At 38.9% G+C, this 21184-nt stretch overlaps 1 protein-coding gene across 1 annotated transcript in view; it reads right to left on the minus strand.

Annotated features, from left to right (window-relative positions):
* Positions 1-21184, minus strand: part of LOC117231936 (zinc finger SWIM domain-containing protein 8) — a 108316-nt gene continuing 87132 nt past the window's right edge. Inside the window, exons 3-22 of the mRNA XM_033490946.1 lie at positions 12957-13208; positions 9804-9979; positions 9106-9416; positions 8031-8457; positions 7283-7534; positions 6743-7039; positions 5971-6576; positions 5688-5864; positions 5356-5542; positions 5065-5194; positions 4807-4963; positions 4538-4734; positions 3963-4455; positions 3751-3879; positions 3460-3673; positions 3015-3376; positions 2837-2941; positions 2207-2574; positions 1963-2112; positions 1-1522 (exon numbers count right to left, since the gene is read on the minus strand). Coding sequence (XP_033346837.1) covers positions 1456-1522; positions 1963-2112; positions 2207-2574; positions 2837-2941; positions 3015-3376; positions 3460-3673; positions 3751-3879; positions 3963-4455; positions 4538-4734; positions 4807-4963; positions 5065-5194; positions 5356-5542; positions 5688-5864; positions 5971-6576; positions 6743-7039; positions 7283-7534; positions 8031-8457; positions 9106-9416; positions 9804-9979; positions 12957-13208 — 5057 coding nt within the window. The 3' untranslated portion in view covers positions 1-1455. The remainder of the gene's footprint in view (positions 1523-1962; positions 2113-2206; positions 2575-2836; positions 2942-3014; positions 3377-3459; positions 3674-3750; positions 3880-3962; positions 4456-4537; positions 4735-4806; positions 4964-5064; positions 5195-5355; positions 5543-5687; positions 5865-5970; positions 6577-6742; positions 7040-7282; positions 7535-8030; positions 8458-9105; positions 9417-9803; positions 9980-12956; positions 13209-21184) is intronic.

Consider the following 21184-nt stretch of genomic DNA (forward strand, 5'->3'; position numbering starts at 1 on the left):
TCAGCTATAATTTTGCTTTATTTATACTTCAAATTATTTTACTTTAAAAATTACAGAGATCATGTTTTCGTTTATAGATTGTCGCCAATGACAAAAAAACGAGATATTTGCAAACGTGTATAATATACGCTTACAATATAATTAAAAAAAATAAAAATAAAAGACAATAGCGAATGAAGAAAATTCAAATAGAGAAACTAAAATATATTTAATAGCAAAATACATAAACCAAAGGTCGAAGAAAAAAAAAAAAATAAAGAGGATAGGTGCTGTGTGATGATGTTAGAGTAATGATGGACCAAGTCGGTCACCATTTTTGGAAAAGTAAAAATTATCTTCTCTTCTGTATACAAAATTTCTTTTATCAACGTTTTCTTTTATGATTTAAGTAAAGTTAATAACTTTCTTATGTATTAAAGAGTAAGATGCTGTTCGTCATTTTTCCATTATATAAATAGACATGCGTTTATTGATAGTTTAAAAATTTGCTTATATTTCGTTTACAAAAATAAAATAAAACGCGAGATAATTCATCCTATCTATGAATGAAAAATAAAATTTCCTATCTAATCGAGACTAAAGACGTTCTCATCGAGTCTTAACTAAAGTAAAGAGAAAGAGGTTTCCGCGAGTTGTGGAACCAACGATTCTTCGATAGAAACCCGATTAATGATTACTCGCATCCGGCGAAACCTGAAATTTTGATTCATTGATCATGCTTTCACGTTTCGTCCTCTCCTTTTTTGCTTCTTTTTCTTATATATCTACTTATTGTTTAGTCCTCCAATTTTTTTTAATTATTTTCTTTATTTTATTCTTTCGAAACGCAGGAAAAAAGTGGTGCCTTTAGCGATCGACGTACGCAACACGGTGCGCCTTCAATATGTTACTACATTGCGTTCCTCGATCTTCCAGGAAACTGTCTAAATTGCTAAATTGCAAAAAACGTGGCGTCATACCCTTTTCTTTTTATCATTTACATTCGTACTTCACTCTTAATTAAAGATATAGTCATCATAATTTCTCTCACGCGCAGGCTCTTTCTCTCGTTTTTCCTTTCGTTCAATCTCTATCAAACACATTAACTAAGGTCAGAAAGTCATATATATTTTTCCCGTTCGATGGTATCGATCTGGTTTCTCTTCCTTGAAATGGGCGAAGATAAACATGCGATTATCGGCCGTCCCTAGCTCTGATGGTCCGATGGTCGTTTGAGATCGATGCCACCGACGTGACAGTCGTACGTCGATGATGCACGTTATGGAGATCCTGTTCCAATTTATCGAGGGTAGCCAGACCGTGAACGCATACGACGCTCTGTGGATGAGAATGACAGGGATGCTGGTGCTGAAGCACGAGGGTTGTTGTCGTCGTTGGTGGAGAAGGAGGAGGAGGCGGAGGTGGTGGAGGGTGAGGAAGGGAAGTGAGCCACGTCACGCCTGGCTCCGCTCTGTGTCATTTGCTGTTCTGTTGTAGTGCCGCGTTGATTTGTGCCCACAGTTCTTTGGTACAGGATTGAGATCTATAAATGAAATTATATTTCCAATATCAGTTTTATGGATTTATGCTTTATGATTACTAGACCGCAGATGTTTAAGAATTTATGGTAAATTTAAAGTTACAAGCATGCACAGAATGCAGATAATATAGTGGTTAAAAGACATACTCATATTTTCTATTGAAGCATATTTTTTATCAAGTATTATACATTTTATTTTCATATGTACTGTATGTGTTTCATGTATTACTATATGATAATTTAATATGCTTTAACTCAATTAGATACTATAATTAATGCAATTATGATATGCACATAGGCTTAGATTTCTTTCATCGTACTCATAGAAATATAAATTTGCATAAACATCTACGGTCCGTTCTTTGTCGTCAAGATCGAAAATTTTCTAAATGATAGTCTTTAATGATCTGGTGGAATGAATAATCATTGGTGTAAGATAATACCTTTTAATGGACTGAAGTCGCTCCTTGAACTGAACATGGCCCTCCGGAGTGATGTGAAACGCTGCTCTAGCCGCGCACACTACGTTGACGAAGTCTTCGTACTCACCTGCCGTCAAGTGGTATAGCTTCTGATGCATGCACTGAATGTACCTGTAATTTATAATTGAAAATATCATTATTCAACTAGTTTCATTAATGGTACTTGTAAAAAATATTATACTAGTAAGAACTTGAAGAAACTAACATTTGTTGACACTTAAGGACAAGAGGAGCCAAAAGAGCAGATCTCAAATGTTGAAGTACAAGAGCCCGGTTGTTTCTAGCCAAAAAAAGCGCTGCTTCCAATGCAACGTCATGAAGAACGAAAGGACTAACGATGCTGTTCACTGTACAAATACAAAGTTGATGAAGGTATTGTGTGCCGAGACGCTTCGACACTCTTAACAACCATTTCACATCTTCCCCATAAGGTGGATTCCGCGCGTATTTTGCCTGAGGTCTGTCGTCGTGTACGCGACGAGCTAACGTTTCCAATGCTAACATTCCTACACGGTATGCAGCAACTAGAGAACGAAGCTGCTGCTGACTGAAGGGTTGAGTTTGTCTATGGACCTAGGTACAGAAACAAATAAGCATGATTGAATAGATTAAAAAATAAATAATAAACTCTAAATAATTGTCAGTTGACAAAATACTGAAAGAATACTAAAAATTGATAAAGTTATCAGAAATGAATAGAACATGTATACTTGTTTGTAATTGGTTTTAAAATGTTCTAAATATTATCTACAAATTTGCCAAATCTACCAAATCTAGATTTACCGATTGAAAAATGTATTACTGGTTAACTTTTCGCATAATAAAATATAGTTACCTGAGGCTGAGTTCTTACAGTGGATATTATAGGCTGTGCCTGAACTAAAGCAGACCCAGGCATGTTGTTCTGCCCGGGAATAGGTCCCGTAACTCCAGCTTGAACCTAACAACATCACACTAAACTTGAATATTGTTCTAAAATTAAATAAAAAGAGAAATGTAGCAAGAATACCTACATTAACTGGCATAGGCTGTTGCATGGTGAACAAATGATGAGTTCCCGGTGGTGGTTGCGGTTGCGACGTGTAATATGGCGGCAGCGATGGTGGTTGCGCAGATTGTGACGGATGATGAGGATGTTGCGGATGCTGTGGATGTGGCGGATGTGGTGGATGCTGGGGATGTTGGGGATGTTGGGGATGTTGCGGATGCTGTGGATGACCCGGATGAGGCGGAAATGCCGCATGATACATTTGCATATGTGGAGGTGCTGGTGGTAGAGTTACCCTATGTGATGGCATTGGTCCACCAAAGGTTGGAATTGAATGGTGAGGATGCACAAAACTGTAAGGGCTCACTGCATATGGCATACCAACTCCTGCAATCAAACAAAGATAATCAAAATTTATATAATCTGTGAAATACTCGAAACAAAATGAACAGAAGAATTGAAGAACCCACCTAAAGGCGCTAGCGTGGTTACAGTTGGATGCGTTGGATATGGTTGAGGAGGAGGTTGTGTGCTGGTCACAACAACCGCTTGAGTTGGTCCAGGCATCATTTGTGCAGTGGTCATGTCCACTGGAGGACCAGGTTCCACCAGAAGCACTCCGTTAAGATCTAGTTGAAGAGGATCGTGTGGCATATCATCTTGCTGTTCTCCACCAGGAGTGTGCTAAATATACGAACCAAGATTAAATTAATCAATTCTTCTTTTATGAAATATCTATTTCACTAATTAAAGATACTTACCCTGAGATACAGCTCGTACCAATATTTGGCCACTTGAAACAGTACTTCTGGATAAACACCGCCTCCCTTTGCCGTGTTCTCCACCGTGATGCAAGCTTTCTCTAACATCAGATCACTTTGTTCCTTACACTATAATAAAACAACCAAAATATAATCAAACACTTTCTCATTAAAAGTAAATTAATGTCTAATAAGAATTATAAAGTGCTTACCTGCAAAATGGCCCTCTGTACTTCGTTAGGATTGAGCGCGTGAGCGTGTGGTAAGCAAGACAGAGCAAGTTCTGCGGCTGCTCGAACCATATGAGGATCGCTTCCCCTGGACGATTTGTCGGCTATACCAACAGCTTCAGGAGGCGTTAAATGTCCCTCCCAACTTTCGATTAGGAACGAGATCGCTGGTGCTCCTATTTCCATCGCTTGACCAGTGATCCAGGATACATGACTGGAGTAGGTACGACTGAGCCAGTTAGGAGTGACGCAGTTATGAAGTCCAAGAGCGTAGAGACCAAGTTGAAAAGCACACATGTGGAGAGCTCTGTGTGGTCCATGATGATTCTGACTCGTGGATGCTTGCGTGAATAAAGAGGTGGAACTGTTACCACCAGCTTTTGTGAGAACAGTCTTTGCCAACTCACACATAAAGTGTGCGCCTGCTTCTGATGGCTGGTTGGGGATTGATGGATATACTCTCTTGCTTTTATATCTATAATAGAATTTGAAAGAGTATTGTAGCATTTTCGAGAGCTTTATAGCATTCTTTGATCTTTTAATGAATATTCACAGACCTTGTTTCTTTAGCTCTTGCAGGCACAGGTTGTTGAACGATCTGCGTCTGAACCGTGAGTGCACTCATACCAGTTTCCAATTCTGCACTGGTACTGCTATGTGGTCTGCTGCTGGTACCAACGACACTATCACCATTTCCAGCATCCATTCCAGCAAGGGGAGAAGAACACTCTTCGTCATGAAGATATCTTGTCATCTGAAACAGATATAACCCAAGTCTCAAACTTCTTCTCTATTGAAAAGTTATAAATCAAAGAGTCTTTCTTACCTCACTCTTAGTTGGAGGATTAGAGGTATAATAGCTACTAAGGATTGGTGACTTAATCAATTGATGAACATCTCGATCCAACAATTTATCCATGATTCTCGCTACCTTTGTAGGATCATCCTTGTAGTGAACAAGCAATGTGATGGCCAAATCTCCTCTGAAATTGTCAAATAGTTGTTATTTTAGTTACAAAGTTCAAAGAACAAAACCGATCGATCAAATTTAAACATATAAAATTAATGACTGTAAAATAAATACCTCTGGCGTCTAGTTCCCTCGCAAAGAAGAGGATGATCAGCTTCGCTCACATTCGCCTTCAAGCCCAAAGCAGCAACGGCCGCGTCGAATCCAAGGTTCTCGTCAACGTCTGAGGACAGGTGTTTTACTCCTGCGAATCATTCCACAATCTTTTACCTTCCGTCTACACTATTTAATCATTAACTCTTTCTTGTCTGAAAGAAGATATCCTTCATCCTCGATTCGAATCGCGCAAAATCTCTTTACTCGACCAAATTTCAGAGAAGAAAAGCTTTAAAAAAAAGTGCGTACTTGACGTGTTAAGGGCGTCAAATATGAAGCTAGCCAACATGATTGGAAGCAACGCGTGACCTCTGGATCTTAGTACTCCGTCTCTCAGTTGTTCCGCTCTTTGCCGAACCATTGCCAATTCAGCTGGACCAAGTGGGATTTTCTTTAATAATCCAACTAACTCGCTTTCCTGATGAGCCAATTTAACCTACAACATCAATCAGATCGTAAATGTTTATTTTTGTGTATGTTATATGCACTATGTGCATTTCTGCATCTTCACATCGCTCATAAATGCATAAAGACCCACAGTTCACTTACTAGTCAACTATCTTACTAATACATTAATTTACCTCCAACGGTTTCGTGTTGGCAGGTGGTCTAGCCATCTCGAGACCAAACAAGCCAACCCTGAACGCTAGATTGTAGTATTCCGGGTTCTCCGCGAGTACCGTGCACAGGAAGCAACATTTGGCCAAGGTGGCGGACGCAAGGCACGTGAGCTGATGGGACGCCGGGTTTACTTGTTGCTAAAACATTGTCGTTGTATTCGTTACGCACTTACTAGCTCTGATCAATTGGAACAGGGCCTTACTGAATTGAACAAACGAAACCAAGTCTTTCCAATGAATCTACCTTCTTCTTTTTCCCCTTCACCGGCGCCGGAGGTTCATCGATCATGAGATTTGGTGGATTAGCCAACAGTTCCTCGCCGAGTTGAACACCCAAAATACAAGCTTCCCTCGTGTGGCCGTGAGCGTAGAGTCCCTCAGCCCTAGCGAATAGGATGTCCCATGGATCTTCTGTTTTCATTAGATTGCCCAACACTGTACTCGCGTTTGCAGTAGACGTTGATTGTGATTCATTCTTGGAGTCTTTGCCCGAAGCGCCATTCACCACAGCTTTAGGATCATAATAATAAACATGATACTCGTCACCAGACGGGCTGTCGCTACTCGACGAAGAGCTCTCGTCCTTAGATGGTCTTCTGGAAGGATCCTTTTCTAGGTCAGACTCCTGCTCGCTCTTCGAACTATTTCCTTTAGGCAACACCGTTCGCGATTTCTCCCGATAGTCGAGATTCGTCCTGCTACACTTCGCATCGCAGGCAGCTTTGTTATTACTACTATCACTACTATCACTATGGGTCTCGGACGAAGCATTTGAGCGGTGCTTGTCCGAGTTTTGAGCGTTCTTCAGACTGACGTTACTGTTCGAGGACGACTCGCTGCCACCACCCTCCTACAATTTTTCATTTCTATAGCGATTACAGTAATATGATAATTAACTGCACTTACAATTAATTTAATCTTTTTTTCTAACGTTCTATAATCTTTTTTACAGATCTTTGCAAGCCTACATCAAGTTAATCTCGACATTCGAGAGTGAATTATTTCTCGATACAAACCTGCGAGTCTGTATCCCCGCAATTATTTAGTTGAGCGCAAGATCTTCTAACGAGAACTACTTGAGGTTCAGCAATGTCGGGCATGTCGGTCTCATTCTCGCAGAAACCTTCTGAGCTGACGCTGCTTCGGTTTCCATCACCGCCACCGCTTCGTGAACATAGTCCTGAACACTCCCGCGGGTTCAGCCGCCTTCTATCCATATAACTAAACTCTACCAGGCCTAAACTCAATGGTCGTCGACCGTGGTGATGGGAAACGGGCGGTTGACAGTTTAACACGGCTGCACTCGAATTCACCTACGTTTTTAACGTTTAAAAATGTATTTTATGTTAGAAGTTTAATATAACAAAAAATATGTATTTATATTAAGAGAAGGGAGAAAAGGATTGTTTAATTTTTAAAAATCTCCAATTTTGTATGTTTGAAAAAGTCGCACGTATACCAAAAGGTTAAAACAGACACTTTTTTTTGTAGAATTTCTTTTTATTCTATGTAACAGGAGTTTCATTTGAAAAAATGGGTTGGATTAATGAACTGACCTGGTTCACCTCGGTCCTAGTATCGCCAGCATGCCGAAAGCAGGTGAATGGACAATGATACATGGGATTGCTTCCGGCGGTGTACGTGATACCAGGCAAGATGTACTCCTCCCAATCCAGATAGCACGCCTCGAGCGCCGATTTAAATCCGGTGAACACAGCCAGGTCGTTCTTCAATGAATCCTTGTGACCACCGCCATTATTTCTGTTATGTGAATTGTGCGTCACCGAACTGCCCCGACTTTTTGTTACCTTAACAAGAAATAAAGAAGCCCGGCATTATCTGTTTCAATTCAAAGATATAGATTTTATACCGGAATTAATAAAAGCTATCTAACTTTCTATATAACAATATCTCAAATATAGAACGACTAGAACTTGTACGCTGTAATATTCATACATACATGTACAAAGTGAAACGAACTTTCTCACTCTTCGGTTATTTGAGTAATTTAATATATATTAACAAATGTTATATACTTAGAAAAAATATTCATATACATAAAAATAAAGTATATAGATGATTTTAAGCTTCGTAATTCACTTCAATCGTCGCTCTTTCTCTTATCAATTATTTGAATCGTTTAATTTACATCAACCTGAATTAAAGAATAAATTCTCCTTTTTCATTTCTTCTCGTGGAAAAAGACGCGTACGAAGTAAATCGAGTAAAAGTAAGTGAAACGGACCGTCCTTAGTCAGACACGCAGTAACTTCCAACTAATGAAGACCATGATGCTGTATATACCTTGTCGATGATCTTCATGTGCCAAGCAGTAAACTGTCCGTGGAGCATATCTCGTTCGGCGGGCGATAATCCAGGATTCAAGGCAGCCAGTCGCCATAGGACGACAATCTCATCGCAGAGGGACGAGCAGGCGTGCTGCGAGGCGTGCACATTGCTGTTCATGTTGTGCTTACCGCCATATCCGGTTCCGTTCAACAAAGCTACCTTTGTGTTGAACCACCACACGAGGATCTGCTCGCATGCCATACACTCCTCGGTGATGATCTCCAACAATGGTATAGCGTTGCGATCGGTTCTCTTGAACATCTCGCGCACGATCGACAGCAAGTTCCACATGCCTTCCGGTTCGCGACCACGCAACGGCCGCAGCAACGAGGACCACTCGGCAGCTGCAGGAGGCGCAGTGGTGCTCAGATAATTAACATCGCTGTAATTAAGAATGTAATGTAAAAGACATTGAAGTTTAATGGAAATATTTTAGAAGACAGAGAGGTAAAAAGATATTCTTTCGAAATTACTTGCATATATGCTTCTCCGTTTTGGTAAATTATTATCGGTATATTATTATATAAATTATCATTATCTGGCATATTATTAATTTGAAAATTTGGGAATTTCATAGTTTGGTAATTTAGGAATTTGATAATTCGATGAATCGGGTAACAGACAAAATTGCTGAGAGTGTTTAATTCGGGATAACCACTAATTCGTTTCTCACAACAAAATTTGATGCATTTGGAACACTACGTTCCAGTAAATCAATTTTCAACGTTGTAATTATTAAGTGAGAATTTCATCGCGCCCACTGCATAGAAATGGGGATACGTTCAGAACTCGTGATACAAGAAATGTCTCTCGTTGCAGCTTTGATTCTATGAAAAATTGCAAGCTTCAGCTGTTCTGTGTAAAAATAAATAGCAGTGTAACAAAAATTGTAGAACTCGGACACGAGGTTAACAATAAGAACGAACGATCAACGATGATTAGTATCAGCAGCACGCAATAAGAAACAGTAAGAAACAATAATAAAGATGAACGATGAAATAACGAAGAATGATAATGCGACAATAATGACCTGAAGACAATCGGAGCGGGCACGCAGAACTTGATGAGGATCTTCTTGATGTTGTCGTGCAGTGTCTTCTCATCGAGATACCAAGACGTTTGATCGTGGGCTGAGGCACCTGCCGTGGGATCCGGGGCACCGCAATAACTGTTGATGGTACTCGGTTGAACCGACAGCAGCTCGTCTAACAATCGTTGGGCAGTGGGCAAAATCTGCTGTGGTAACTCACTGATGAGATATTGCGCGAACTTTTGCAGTTGTTCCCGGTGCAAACGTGACAAGGATTCGCTAACTGGAGCTCTCAGGCACACCTGTGTCGGCTGAGTACAAACAATTAATTTTAGGTCTTGCGATCGTGTCAATCAACCCTTTACATGACCAATCAAATTTAAAAAAAATTTTTTAATTATCCAAAATATAAATATGTCTATTTTCTTTTGTTCTTCTTTTGCAACGAATTAATTCGATCGTCATTTCTGGAATGAAAAAGCGATAATTTGAAATTATCGGAAGAAATGAAAAAGTATTTCTGTCTAGAATCGACTGATATAGCGTGTGCTTTAATTAAATAAAATTCCTCCGAGACTTGCCGTTTTGATGAAGAAAATAATTATTATTCAAGTTACTGGTTTTGCAGCTGAATGTTATATTTTACTGAATTAAAGAACTTCTTGACGATAAAACGTTTGCAGGAGAATTTTATTTACCATGTGTATCCTGTGAAGACACACGGCGACCACATGAGCGCACCAATAGGCCTTAGAGGAGCAAGTGCAGTTGCACGACGTGATCTTCCGTCGATCGAACGTCACAGCCACATTGAACTGTGATCTTACCCCGTTCAGCAACCCCTGTGAATTCACTGTGGCGCTCAGATGGAACCCTGCAACATAAAAACAATGAAATAAGAATATTCCTAAAATTCTTTCACCAAAAATTACCACATTTTGTTCAAATAAATAATTATTCTCTTACGACTTTAGCCCATAAGCGTAACGTTGTACTTTAAAAATCACAGCGCGCTATGTCTCCTTTGCAAAAACATAAGAAACGATCCTATTATTAATAATTAATTAAAAAAAAAAAGAATTTTTCTCAGGCTAATAATTTCATGTCCGAAAAAGTTGAAGAACATACAACGATTATTTCTCAAATCCCTTTAACAATTGGTCGAAAGAATTCCCTGGAGAAATCTTATAACTTTTAATAGCCACGAAGGAGACTCGACTTAGAACTACGAACAAGAAGATGACACAGCGACAAGAAGTTGGATACGAGGTTCCTAAACGGACCGAAGAGATAAAGACGTCGTTTCGGGCGCATTAAGAAACTAACGCCCGGGGTCATGGATAGCCAACACAACGGAACACAAAGAGGAAGACGTCGGTTTATATCCAGAGCGTAGCGCAAATTAGCTCGAGGAAATTAACCAGCCAGGAACAGCTTGGTCAAACAATGAAATTAAGGATTAAATTCCAACGTTTCGTCGTGGATCCTCCAAGCACCTTCCTCGTGAACGTCGATTCGCTAGTCGAATAGAAGCTTCCTTGTCTGTGAGATTATTTTGTGAATAGGACGAAGGGATGAAACGTGCGCTTGGGCGGAACTAGCTGGAGAATCGTTCAGAATGCTCTATTTCTTGGCAAATTCTAGAGTCATAGTCAAAGCACTAGAAACCTAGGTTATTCCATTAGAATTAGACGATTAGTATTAAAGTTGAATGGTTAAAGTACGAAATTAAAAGCAGACTTACTTCGCTATATATTTTTCGAGCACATAATTTGCATGAATCGCGTTGCGAATTATTTCTCTAGCGAAGTCTGTCGATTTTGAAAACGGTAAAATTTGAAAATCTTTCTACTGTATGTATTATACATTCTGAATTATTGTTTCAATGAAATTTAGCAAAAAGTACGGATGAAGCTGGCTTTCGTCGCGTTTCAAGATTTGTCCTTATTTTATTAAATTTAAATTTTAAGATAAGATATTTAAGTAGAATAAAATAATTAAATTATTTCTAAAACTCAAGTTTAAATTATAAATAAATTCTCATTTAAATATAAATGTTGTATATAATAGGAATGATGAATACATAAAAAATAAAATAATAAATAAGTAATATGAATATGACGAAAGATTTCTAAAATCTGTATTACTTACATTATAAAATTCAAAAAAATAAATTAAAGTTGAAAATGTAAATAAATAAATAAATATTAATAGAATAAATAAATTTTTATTTGTACGTAAAATGAAAATGAAAAATAATGAGTTAAAAATTGATCAACATCCAAATAATTTTTTAATAGAAAAATTTAAGTTTGTGTATAAAGCAATAAATGTATTATTTATAAATAATATAATCGACCGATTACTATAAAACAACCTTCTGAATTGTCTCGTTGTTTCAATGGAATTCTTAGACTTCAAGATGTACAAGATTTGCGAACAATTCTAAGATGACGATAATTGAATGAAGCAATTTCCAACGAATGGAAAAGCTTCTGAAAGCCGATAGGAGTGTTTGATTAGAAAAATAGAAATATAAAAGTAGGAAATTTCATGTGATACTATATTTCATGTGATTAAACCTAAACGAAGAAATATGAAATGTAAGAAGAATCGAGGATTAATGGATATCGCTCGACGATCATTCAGCTTGTCATTTAGACGTCGCCGGTTATTACACCGATAACTCGAAATGGCTTCACAGTATCGCGATTCAGGCGTTCGAAAGTTGACCAGTTTCTTTATTTGATGAATGAAAGAGGTATTATGTGAAGTTCTACAGCCAGCGGGCATAGATTTGCCTGGAGGCTTCCCTTTTGAACGGGAAACACGACGGGATAGACGTAATTGGAAATCTGACCCTGACGTTTCCCTGTCCAAAATAGTGTCGCGGAATTTCCCCTCTGTAAGCGGCCGCTGAAATGAATGTAATATACGTTGAAAGTCGATAACGAGAAACACTTACGCTGGTTAAGGAATTTAATAAGATCAATTAAACGTCGGAACAATTCCCCATTTGTATCATTATTTTTTCAATCTTATTGTTGCTAGAAAATTTCTTTGATGATAGTCACTGACGTTGATCGAGACTCTGTTTACGTAAAAGTTTATTTATTATAAGAACCCAGTGTAGTAAAAAATATTGGTATAACGTAACACAAAATTGCGACATTGTACGTAAAATTCAACAAACATTTACATATATGTAAATGTATAACTTGTTAGATAAAAATATTTTGGGAGGTCTAATAATTTTTCCTTTTCTTTTCTTCTTTTTTTTCTGCAAATGCAACATTTACCTCCTATTTGCGTATGCATAGGACACCTATGGTTTAAACTGATATGATTCGCTTTCATAAGCGAAACATGTCTTCCATATTACACAGAGCTTCGCTGTATTCTTATTTTGCGTTTTATTTATTTGCTTAAAATTAAAATTAAAAAAATTAATTTGTCATATTGACATTTGGTCGAAAAGTTGCGATACGTTAAAAACAATGAAAATCGAAATGGAATTACGGTGGATTTCTCTGGCGCGACTGCGCGGCAGTAGTATGAGACGGAAGTGAACAGACATTCAGTAGTGTGGTTATATAAGCGATACGACAGAACCGCGGTCACAAAAGAAACGTTCTACTCTCACTTTGATAGTTTTAACTACTCGATAAAGATAATAAATTACTCTTACCGTGTAAAATATAAGATACGAATTAGTATTTAATATCGCTACGATATAAATTCTTATTACACCTGCGATGAATACCAGTATCAGTAAAAATCTGAACAAATTTTTATCAATACGAAAACAGATAGAAAATGGATAATTGACTCGAAGTTTGTGGATCGCTTACCGATTTGTAGGGGATCTTTGACGCTCCTCGACCGGAAGAAGTGTTCTCCACGCTGGAATTCATCCGCGCTTCCGTTCGCCAAACAAGAGTAGAGTCTGATGTCCTCCTCGTTGTCCGGAAAACTCCAGAACGCTATCCTGAGCTGCAATTGCTCTGGAACCGGTGGATAAACGTGCTCCACCAGTTCGAACGGGATGTGAGAGGCGACACATCGCGCGGCGAGTTCGCACAGCGTCGGCACTGTTTGTCCATCTGCGAAAGAAAATTTTCAAAAAATTAGACAAATTCTGCCACGAATTTTCTTCTTTGCTTTCGCTATTTTAGTTTCAGCAGGATACAAGTAACGGCGATAGACATTACGCTTAGTTTATCAGTTATCAATTACACAGTTCATCTAATAATACTTTTCTGCCTCGAAATAATCCCTTTATCTTATTCCCTTAATAATAACAATCCCTTTTTATTAACCGTATCGATGAAAATCATCTTTCCAAATATCAAACACGTGGGAAATAATTGAAAAACACTTTCATCGATGAATTGCAGCTCGTAATTCTATATCCGAGATAAGAAGAAAAGAAAGGAACAGAGGCTGCAAGACCGTCGATGCAAAAATAATCGGCCTCTTTCTCTCTTCCGGCCATCTGTTTCGCGTTATAACAGCGTTTGCCGGTCGGAATCGTGGCTTTGCCGCGTTTTTCCTTCGAGAACAGGGTGCCAGCTAACGAAGGAAGGAGACGGAAAGAAAGGAAAAAGGTAAAACCCCGACAAGAAGACGAGGTTTTTATCGCGATCGTAGATTAGAAACGCGTAGTGGTACTGCAGAACAACAAGACTCGCTACAAAAACAGGAATACGAATTAATAAATGGCAGAAGGTTTGTAAAGAAGCGCGAGTGAATAGCGCGGTGCGAATTAATCAATGAGATGAGCAACTCCGATAATAAACGGCGTCGATAATTTTATCGATACCCATATCAGTCGTCCGGGTTTCTTTGCACGATCTTGTCGCAGTAATTGATGGTATTAACAAGAAAAGTCAGGCAAACTTCAAAAAATTATGAAACTTTGCATACGAGCAAAGTGCGTCATCTGTAATACGACACTATTTTTCGTTGGTGTCGTAATTCGATTTTAAGGGGTGGAATCACACATCCCGATAACAATTCAGAACTTTCTCGTTTGAGAAATATTTGGTGAAAGACATCTGAAGAAAAGTTTAGCAACGTTTCATTGCGTGGGCTAGTAAACTGCGTAAACAATTTTTTGAAAAATCCATCACCGAAAAATAAAATTGCATTACGGATGACGTACTTGTGCGGAAAGTTCCATAAGCTTTTTAATTTACCTAACCTTCCTCGTAAGTGATCCATAGGAAATTTACAGCGAATTTTCCATCATGAAATATCGACTAGAATTTGATAATATTCAAAATGAGCAATAAGGTTCGGAATTTTTAGAAAGAAGAATTAGATTGGGATTTTATGATTTTTGCAGACGAATATTTATACCTCTGTAGCGGTACGTGAGTTACAGGACAATTCAAATCATGTTGTTGCCTCGGAGTATCAAAATCATTAGGATACACGTAATGTAACAATGAATAAACTCCGTAAAAAATAATGTCGTCGAACAAAGACGAATTTAAATTTTCCGACTCTCCCTCGACCAGTATAAAAATAAGCGGACGCGATCGCAAGGAAATGAGTTACGGTCAGTTGTCGATAAGTTATCAACCAGTTATCAACGAATTATCAGCGATCTAATTAATCCTATCCTACTCTGCGATCCTATTTTACGACTTATGCACTGTCTTAGCGAATCGATTAGTACGAGCATCTTTGCGAACATTATCTGTATACTAATTTATCATTTTAACTATATTCGACGGTTTCAACAACGAGCAATCTCGTCCACTAAACCTCACCGACCAACCATCCTCTACACATAAACCTCTACAAATTAGCCCCGACATGAGTTGAACACGACTAAACAACCTCTACACTTCCGCTACTGGAAAGTAGAGATTCGTGTAAATATTTAAACGAATAAGAGATTAGAATTCTTGTCGCCTATTTCAGTACCACCGTCAAATAAAAATAATTGCACAATTCGTCTGTGCAATCCTAAACGCTATTTCCAGCAGCGATCGATCACGTAACGAAAGACGAAGCGAATGCCGATAGATCTGGTGCAACAATCCAGTGAACGCGACGGTTTTGCGTTGATTTCACGGTTAAATTGTATTCAATTAGAATCGGTTTGTGACTGGTTGAGCGACAGCTTGTGCGCCTAGGCGTCTCTCTTTTTCCTGTCTGTTCGTTCTCCCCGCGACTATAACCACAGCTGTAGCCTTAATGAGCGTGATAATGAAAGCGGACTCATTAACAATTTCAAACGGTGTTACATAATTGCGCTGGTCGACCGTTAGGTCAGCTCGAAGCGCATTCAACGTGCATTTTAATGACTTACTTCTATCTGGTTATATATTCAACGAAATCCTCCGGTCGACAGATTCGATTCTGTCGATACGAGGCCAGCAACAACGCGCCCCATAAATGAAGTTAATTTAAATTAACCCTCTACACTCGCTGGCTTCCGGTTGAAATCATAGCCCGAAGCGCCCTGTCTAATTGGTTGGTGTTGCGTTTCGATGGAAACTTTGCGCGTCGTTCAAATGAGACGCAAGTTGAGTTTTATGCAGCGCGTTGTTTCGCGAATAATTTGGCGAAAGTGGTAAAAATAGCAAAGATGACGAAATAGAAAATATACGAGCCGTTCGGAAGTCGTGCTGGCCGACTTCATAAAACGAGACACGCGAAAAGATAACATCGCGCTATTTGTAAAAATTGACATTGCGATTATCTGTGTTATACTCCTGCGACAAGTTTGCGAAAATATATTCTTCGTCTTTCAGGATGAATATCCATCTACGAATGTCCTATTACGTAAAAGTTGGATCAATTACTTCGGCTGAAAGTGGTTCGCAGTTTAACTTCTCCAAGACAAGTCGTTCAACTTTCGCTGGAATAATATCATCACGAGTACTTTACACATTTTATATCTTTTGTATATCGAATATATCGTAGATATCCTTGTATCCTAATATCCTAGGTATCCTTGTCATCTACGAAACGACTCTAGTCTTTAATTTCGCGGATTCAATTTGCGATCACTTTTACGTATCATTCTTCAAACTTTAGAAAATTGTAATCGCTAAAACGCTCGCGAATCGCAGTTAATTAATCGATGCTTAGACAAGTACAGTAATCAAACAATGATATTATTCGAATCTATTAACAATACCAATAGCCCTGAAATCTGTTAGCGATATCAATACTACTATCTAAATTCGTCAACGTTAACAATTTTATTTAAATGATATCCGATACTACGTAAATCCTTCACATTTATTAATATTCGACGATATCATTATTCAAATCTATTAACAATACTAATACTACTAACATAGTACTATTAATAACATTAGTACAACTATCCAAAATCATAGATTTCTAAAACAATTCTACTTAAATAACATCTGATACTATATAGATCCCTGTACAGATCAAATCCTTGACATCCCATGAATAACCGCGTTACCCATAAGCTGTACAGCTGCGACATTTGATTCTCTAAAATAATTGGTCTTATTCGGAGGAAAGAGAATTTTAGCTGGTCGGTGGGAGTACACGTGTAAACAGAAAATTTCTACGAGGTAAGCAGGATTAACGGTATCCTTAAGGGCGGTCGAGCGACGCGTTCTATCGTTTTAATCCCATTTGCTGGATCCGCGCGGTAACACAGCCGTGCCACCGACTCTATCCTCCATTTAAGACAAAAGCTTTATCATTCTCGCGCGTCTGCCAAGCTCGCTCAATATGCCCGGAAATCACGTTACCACGTTGCGGCCTATTATTAATGGAAATTCAATTTCTATTTGATTAGCGAGTATCCGCAGGCCAGAAACCAAAGACTGTCTTCGTTCTTCGTTTCAACGCCGCTAGGATACGTCTCATCGACCGGATGTAACTCTCCATTCATCTTTCACGTTCCACCGTGTTGTCTCTTTAACCTCGTAACCAGTTGCCTTTAAAATTCTCGTACATTATTTGGAAACTTTCTCGTCTGTTTTCTTTAGAAACTTTCTTAAACCTTTCTTATCCTTCTCGCCTTTTTTTTTTTGTTTCTTTTTTCTTCTTTTTATTGTTTAAAGTTTAGGACTAAGTTAGTTAAAGTTAAGATTGGAGTATTATCTCGGGTTGAAAATAGACACGAGCGATTTTACATAAAATAAACAATCGAGATGTTTTAGGCAGATTTGCGATGTCTTTTCTTTTCGTTGGAAAGTTAGAGGCTTGCGAAATTCGAATATCGGATTAAATGAAAGAAACGTCGAGGTAGAGAATTCTCTTATTTCAGTGAAATTATTTCAGAGAAATTCATTTCATAGACACGTGGTTTTTTTTTTTAATTTTCGAGCCTAAAAACTATTTATAATAAAGGTTTTATAAAACAGAAGTAGAAAATTTGGTTGAACGATTTGTAGAAACTACATAAATGAATACATAATTGATTAATCATCAACATCAATTCTCCTGAAGAATGTTAGTACAATTGTTCGTTGTATTTTTCACTATCGAAGTTTATTAATTCTTCTTAGAGATTTGTAATTTTAAAATGGAAATTGTAAAACAAGATACAACGCTACAAACCCTAACGATTATGTCCAGGATGACGGGGTTGTCTGACGGCACGCGTTGCGGGAACGTTTTCGCGATCGATCGGCCAAACATTTGCAGGAAAAACAAAGGGGAAGAGTGATGGAAATTTCTGCAAAGTGTTGGAATATCCGTACGACTCGACCCGGCCTGTGCCAGCCAGAGAATTTTTTCCTTTGCCTTCGAAAGAACGGGGAAAAATTACGCTTGCGTTTCGAAATGAAAGAGAAAAAAATAAAATTAATATTTCCTCGGAGATTGGTAGCGTAATTTCATCAACTGGTTTAACTTATCTCTCAGGAATTTTTTTCTTTTCATTTCCTCTTTGCACTTGATCTTTGAAAATATTCAAATATTTTCCTCCAATCTTTCAGCTTTCGCAGCGAATTTAATACTTTTTTAAAAACAAAACCTGCTATCACGTTCGCAGATAAAAGACGTATTACTACGACGATGTTTCTCTGACCGAGGAACGTTGGACCTCGTATTTGATATTCATAATTTCTTCTCCGATCATCTCCTGCAGATTATTCCCATTCACATCTGCCAGACAGACAAAGAGATTGCGGTAAAATAACCCAGAGCGATTTATTTTTCGATAAAAGAAAAGATAGCCCAGAATGTTCATTGTTCCAGGAAGTTAACGAAATTGGGCGATGAAAGATCTCTTTTACTTCGTAGAAAACGATCAATCGAGGACTCGTTTACTCGCTCGAACCGCGCGGCGTATCCCATCGTGTAAACGCGACATTTAAACGCGCGCACCGTCGTCGCACGATAAATTGCTCTTGCATCGATTTGTCGCTTTTATTTTGCCGAGGTAACGCGCCATCGGCTACACATGGCCTTCTTCGAAGCTTAAACTTACACCTCTGTCGACAGGGAAAATCAATAAGGGGTTGGTTACGTTCCCGTGGCCAGACTGTTGCGTGCAGCCCGCGCAAAAACCGTCTCGCGATTCTCACGAAAGTTGGTCGACGTCGTCTGTCGCGACTAACTCCTTAAAACACCTCAAATTTCCTTTTTAACCCTCGAACGGCTAGTTTTCACTCGTGCGACTGTCTCACCTTTATCATCTGCAAACTATATTTTAGAAAATTATATGTAGACGAACAGTTTTGGTCTTTAAAGGTAAATTGTATTATTAGTGAACTGTGAAAATTAATTCCAGTTCGATTTAACCTAATTTATAATTTATCAAACGAATCGAATCATTTTTGATAAGAACAATCGCGTACGAAGTCGTAGAAAGAAGAGAAAAATGGTATCGAATGAGCAAGTGACGATGCAGAGAAACAATAAAGAACGAAGAATGGAGGAAATAAAGACGATAAAACAGATGGGTTTAGCGCAGAGTAACTAGGCACCGTCATCGAGCGGTACATCGCAAAGCGAAGTTTTTAACGTATTTATATTTCCCGGGGAAAAGTCAATTTGGTTATCACAGGAATTAGCAAGAGTATATACTCGACAAAAAGGCTCGACAGGATCAGAGCGAGACGAGTAGAACGATGGTCTAAAGGCCATTGGTCCTTTTTAAGGACAGACTGGTGCATTAAAATTGACAAATAATAAGACGATGGGTTTGTAAACAGAATTTTTAGTTTTCCTTGGCATTTACGGAAGAAAATTCCGTCTTTCTCTCTCGATAAATACGTTCGACCCGCAAGTAGAAAAGCGTTAGAGGGTGACATTAAGATTTCAAGAAGAAAAGTGGAATATGGATGGTATTCTACGCTTAACAGAATTTAATTAAAAGAAAGCGAAAGAGAACCGGTCGGTCCGCCATCGTGTCCAATATCGACGAATATTCTCGATCCGAAAAATTCCGATAGAACATCGCGAGCACCGAATTTTCTCCTCGAGATTCTTCGGATAACTTTGTCGCCGGTTCGCGTTCTTCGCCCGCTTTTCAAATTATTTCCTCTAAGGAGACCTTCCAGCCAAACGACTTGCACGTTAAATTCTTTCTCCACAAACGGAAGTTTCTTCTCCAAGAAACAAAGAAGATAGCGAGAGCGAGCGAATTCGCTGAGAAAGATCGTGTATCCATTGCCGCTTCTTACGAAACGATGAAAGATGGCAAACTACGAGTTACCATGCAGCGAACTTTTGTCGAAGCGACGAGATCGCCAGAACCGATGCACGTACCGCTTGTAAATTTCGTATTAGGTCGCCGAATCTTTCGAAACTCGAGGGAAGGATGATCCTTGAAAATCTTGGTCGTCGGGTCTCGGTAAATCCTGCTTGCGAATGGCCGTCACGCGAACCATCCGTCCCAACGTTATTTCACAAGAATACAGAGAACTAGGCGTAGCGTGAGTTTGAGAAAACAGGGATAATATCGAATGTTCATCGCGAGCGTTTCGTAATATCAGCTCTCTGTTCTTACGAGTGGCGATAGTAGGAAAAATCAAAAAACCTATAAATAATTTCAAGCATTGCGGTATATCATCGATACGTAAATTATCATGAAATTCATTTTCACACCGCGTTCCGTTCGAGCATCCACTTTTCTTCTTAAAAACGCCGCTCTCTAAAATCTTTCTTCGATTACAAATAAAACACGCTTATGGGGAGAAAGATGTAATTTCCTTGTGTAAGTACCAAGCGAAAATAAAATTCCTTTAAAATTCAAAACGTCAGATGTCCTGTAGAATGATCGATAGACTTAGGATACCTGATCATCTACGAAGAGTGAAAGACAGAAGAAACGGAGACTCGTTGTTTTGTCGTGACATCTCCGTTTCTCTTCGATCCGTGAAAAATATTCGCTCGTCGATATGCCTTTATCCGAATGTATACACTCGAAACCGCTCGAAATTCAACAAGTTTCCAGTCCTCGACCGTAAATTCATTTCAATTGATTTAATTTTACCGATTTGTTAGAATCACTCGCACTGACGGGCGTAGCTTGATTTGCTGCACGAAAGCTTTATTAAAACTCCGCCTCGTGACAAGACAGATACTCCTTGGAAAAGGAAGAAAGAGAGAAAGCATAAATGTTGCGGATTTCCAGGGTTTCGAGATCTGGTCAAATTTTGCGCCCAAGTTTCGCGAATCTAAAAGTCAAGCTTCGATCCGCCTCTGCTTAAAACATACAGAACTTGGAACGTTTCAACAAGTAGCAAGAGAAGCGAAAAAATGCTGGATAGAAGATTTCGAGCGAGTAGAGTGGCAACGGAACTCGAAAGAGCCGCAAGAAACGGACGATCGCGAAATGGCGATAAACTGGCTGGCTGGAAGATATTCGAGGAGGATGGAACGAGAGGGCGAGGGTACACACTCGCCCCGAGTGCAATTTCATCCGGCGCCGAAGGAAGCAACGAGACAGCGCGGAACTTCCTTTATTACGTTAAAAGTTTTTACGAGCACGCCCCATGAGGGCGTTTGCTATCGTGCAACGATGGTCGCGTTTCCGTGACGCCCGATTCAAATTAAAATGGTACTCCGCGCGCCGACTGCTGCCCCACTGAAACAGAACAGATTTCCGCTGAAAATTGTCCTG

Source organism: Bombus vosnesenskii, unplaced genomic scaffold, assembly GCF_011952255.1.
Source record: "Bombus vosnesenskii isolate JDL3184/JDL3185 unplaced genomic scaffold, Bvos_JDL3184-5_v1.1 scf7180000013276, whole genome shotgun sequence".
NCBI classification, from domain to species: domain Eukaryota; kingdom Metazoa; phylum Arthropoda; class Insecta; order Hymenoptera; family Apidae; genus Bombus; species Bombus vosnesenskii.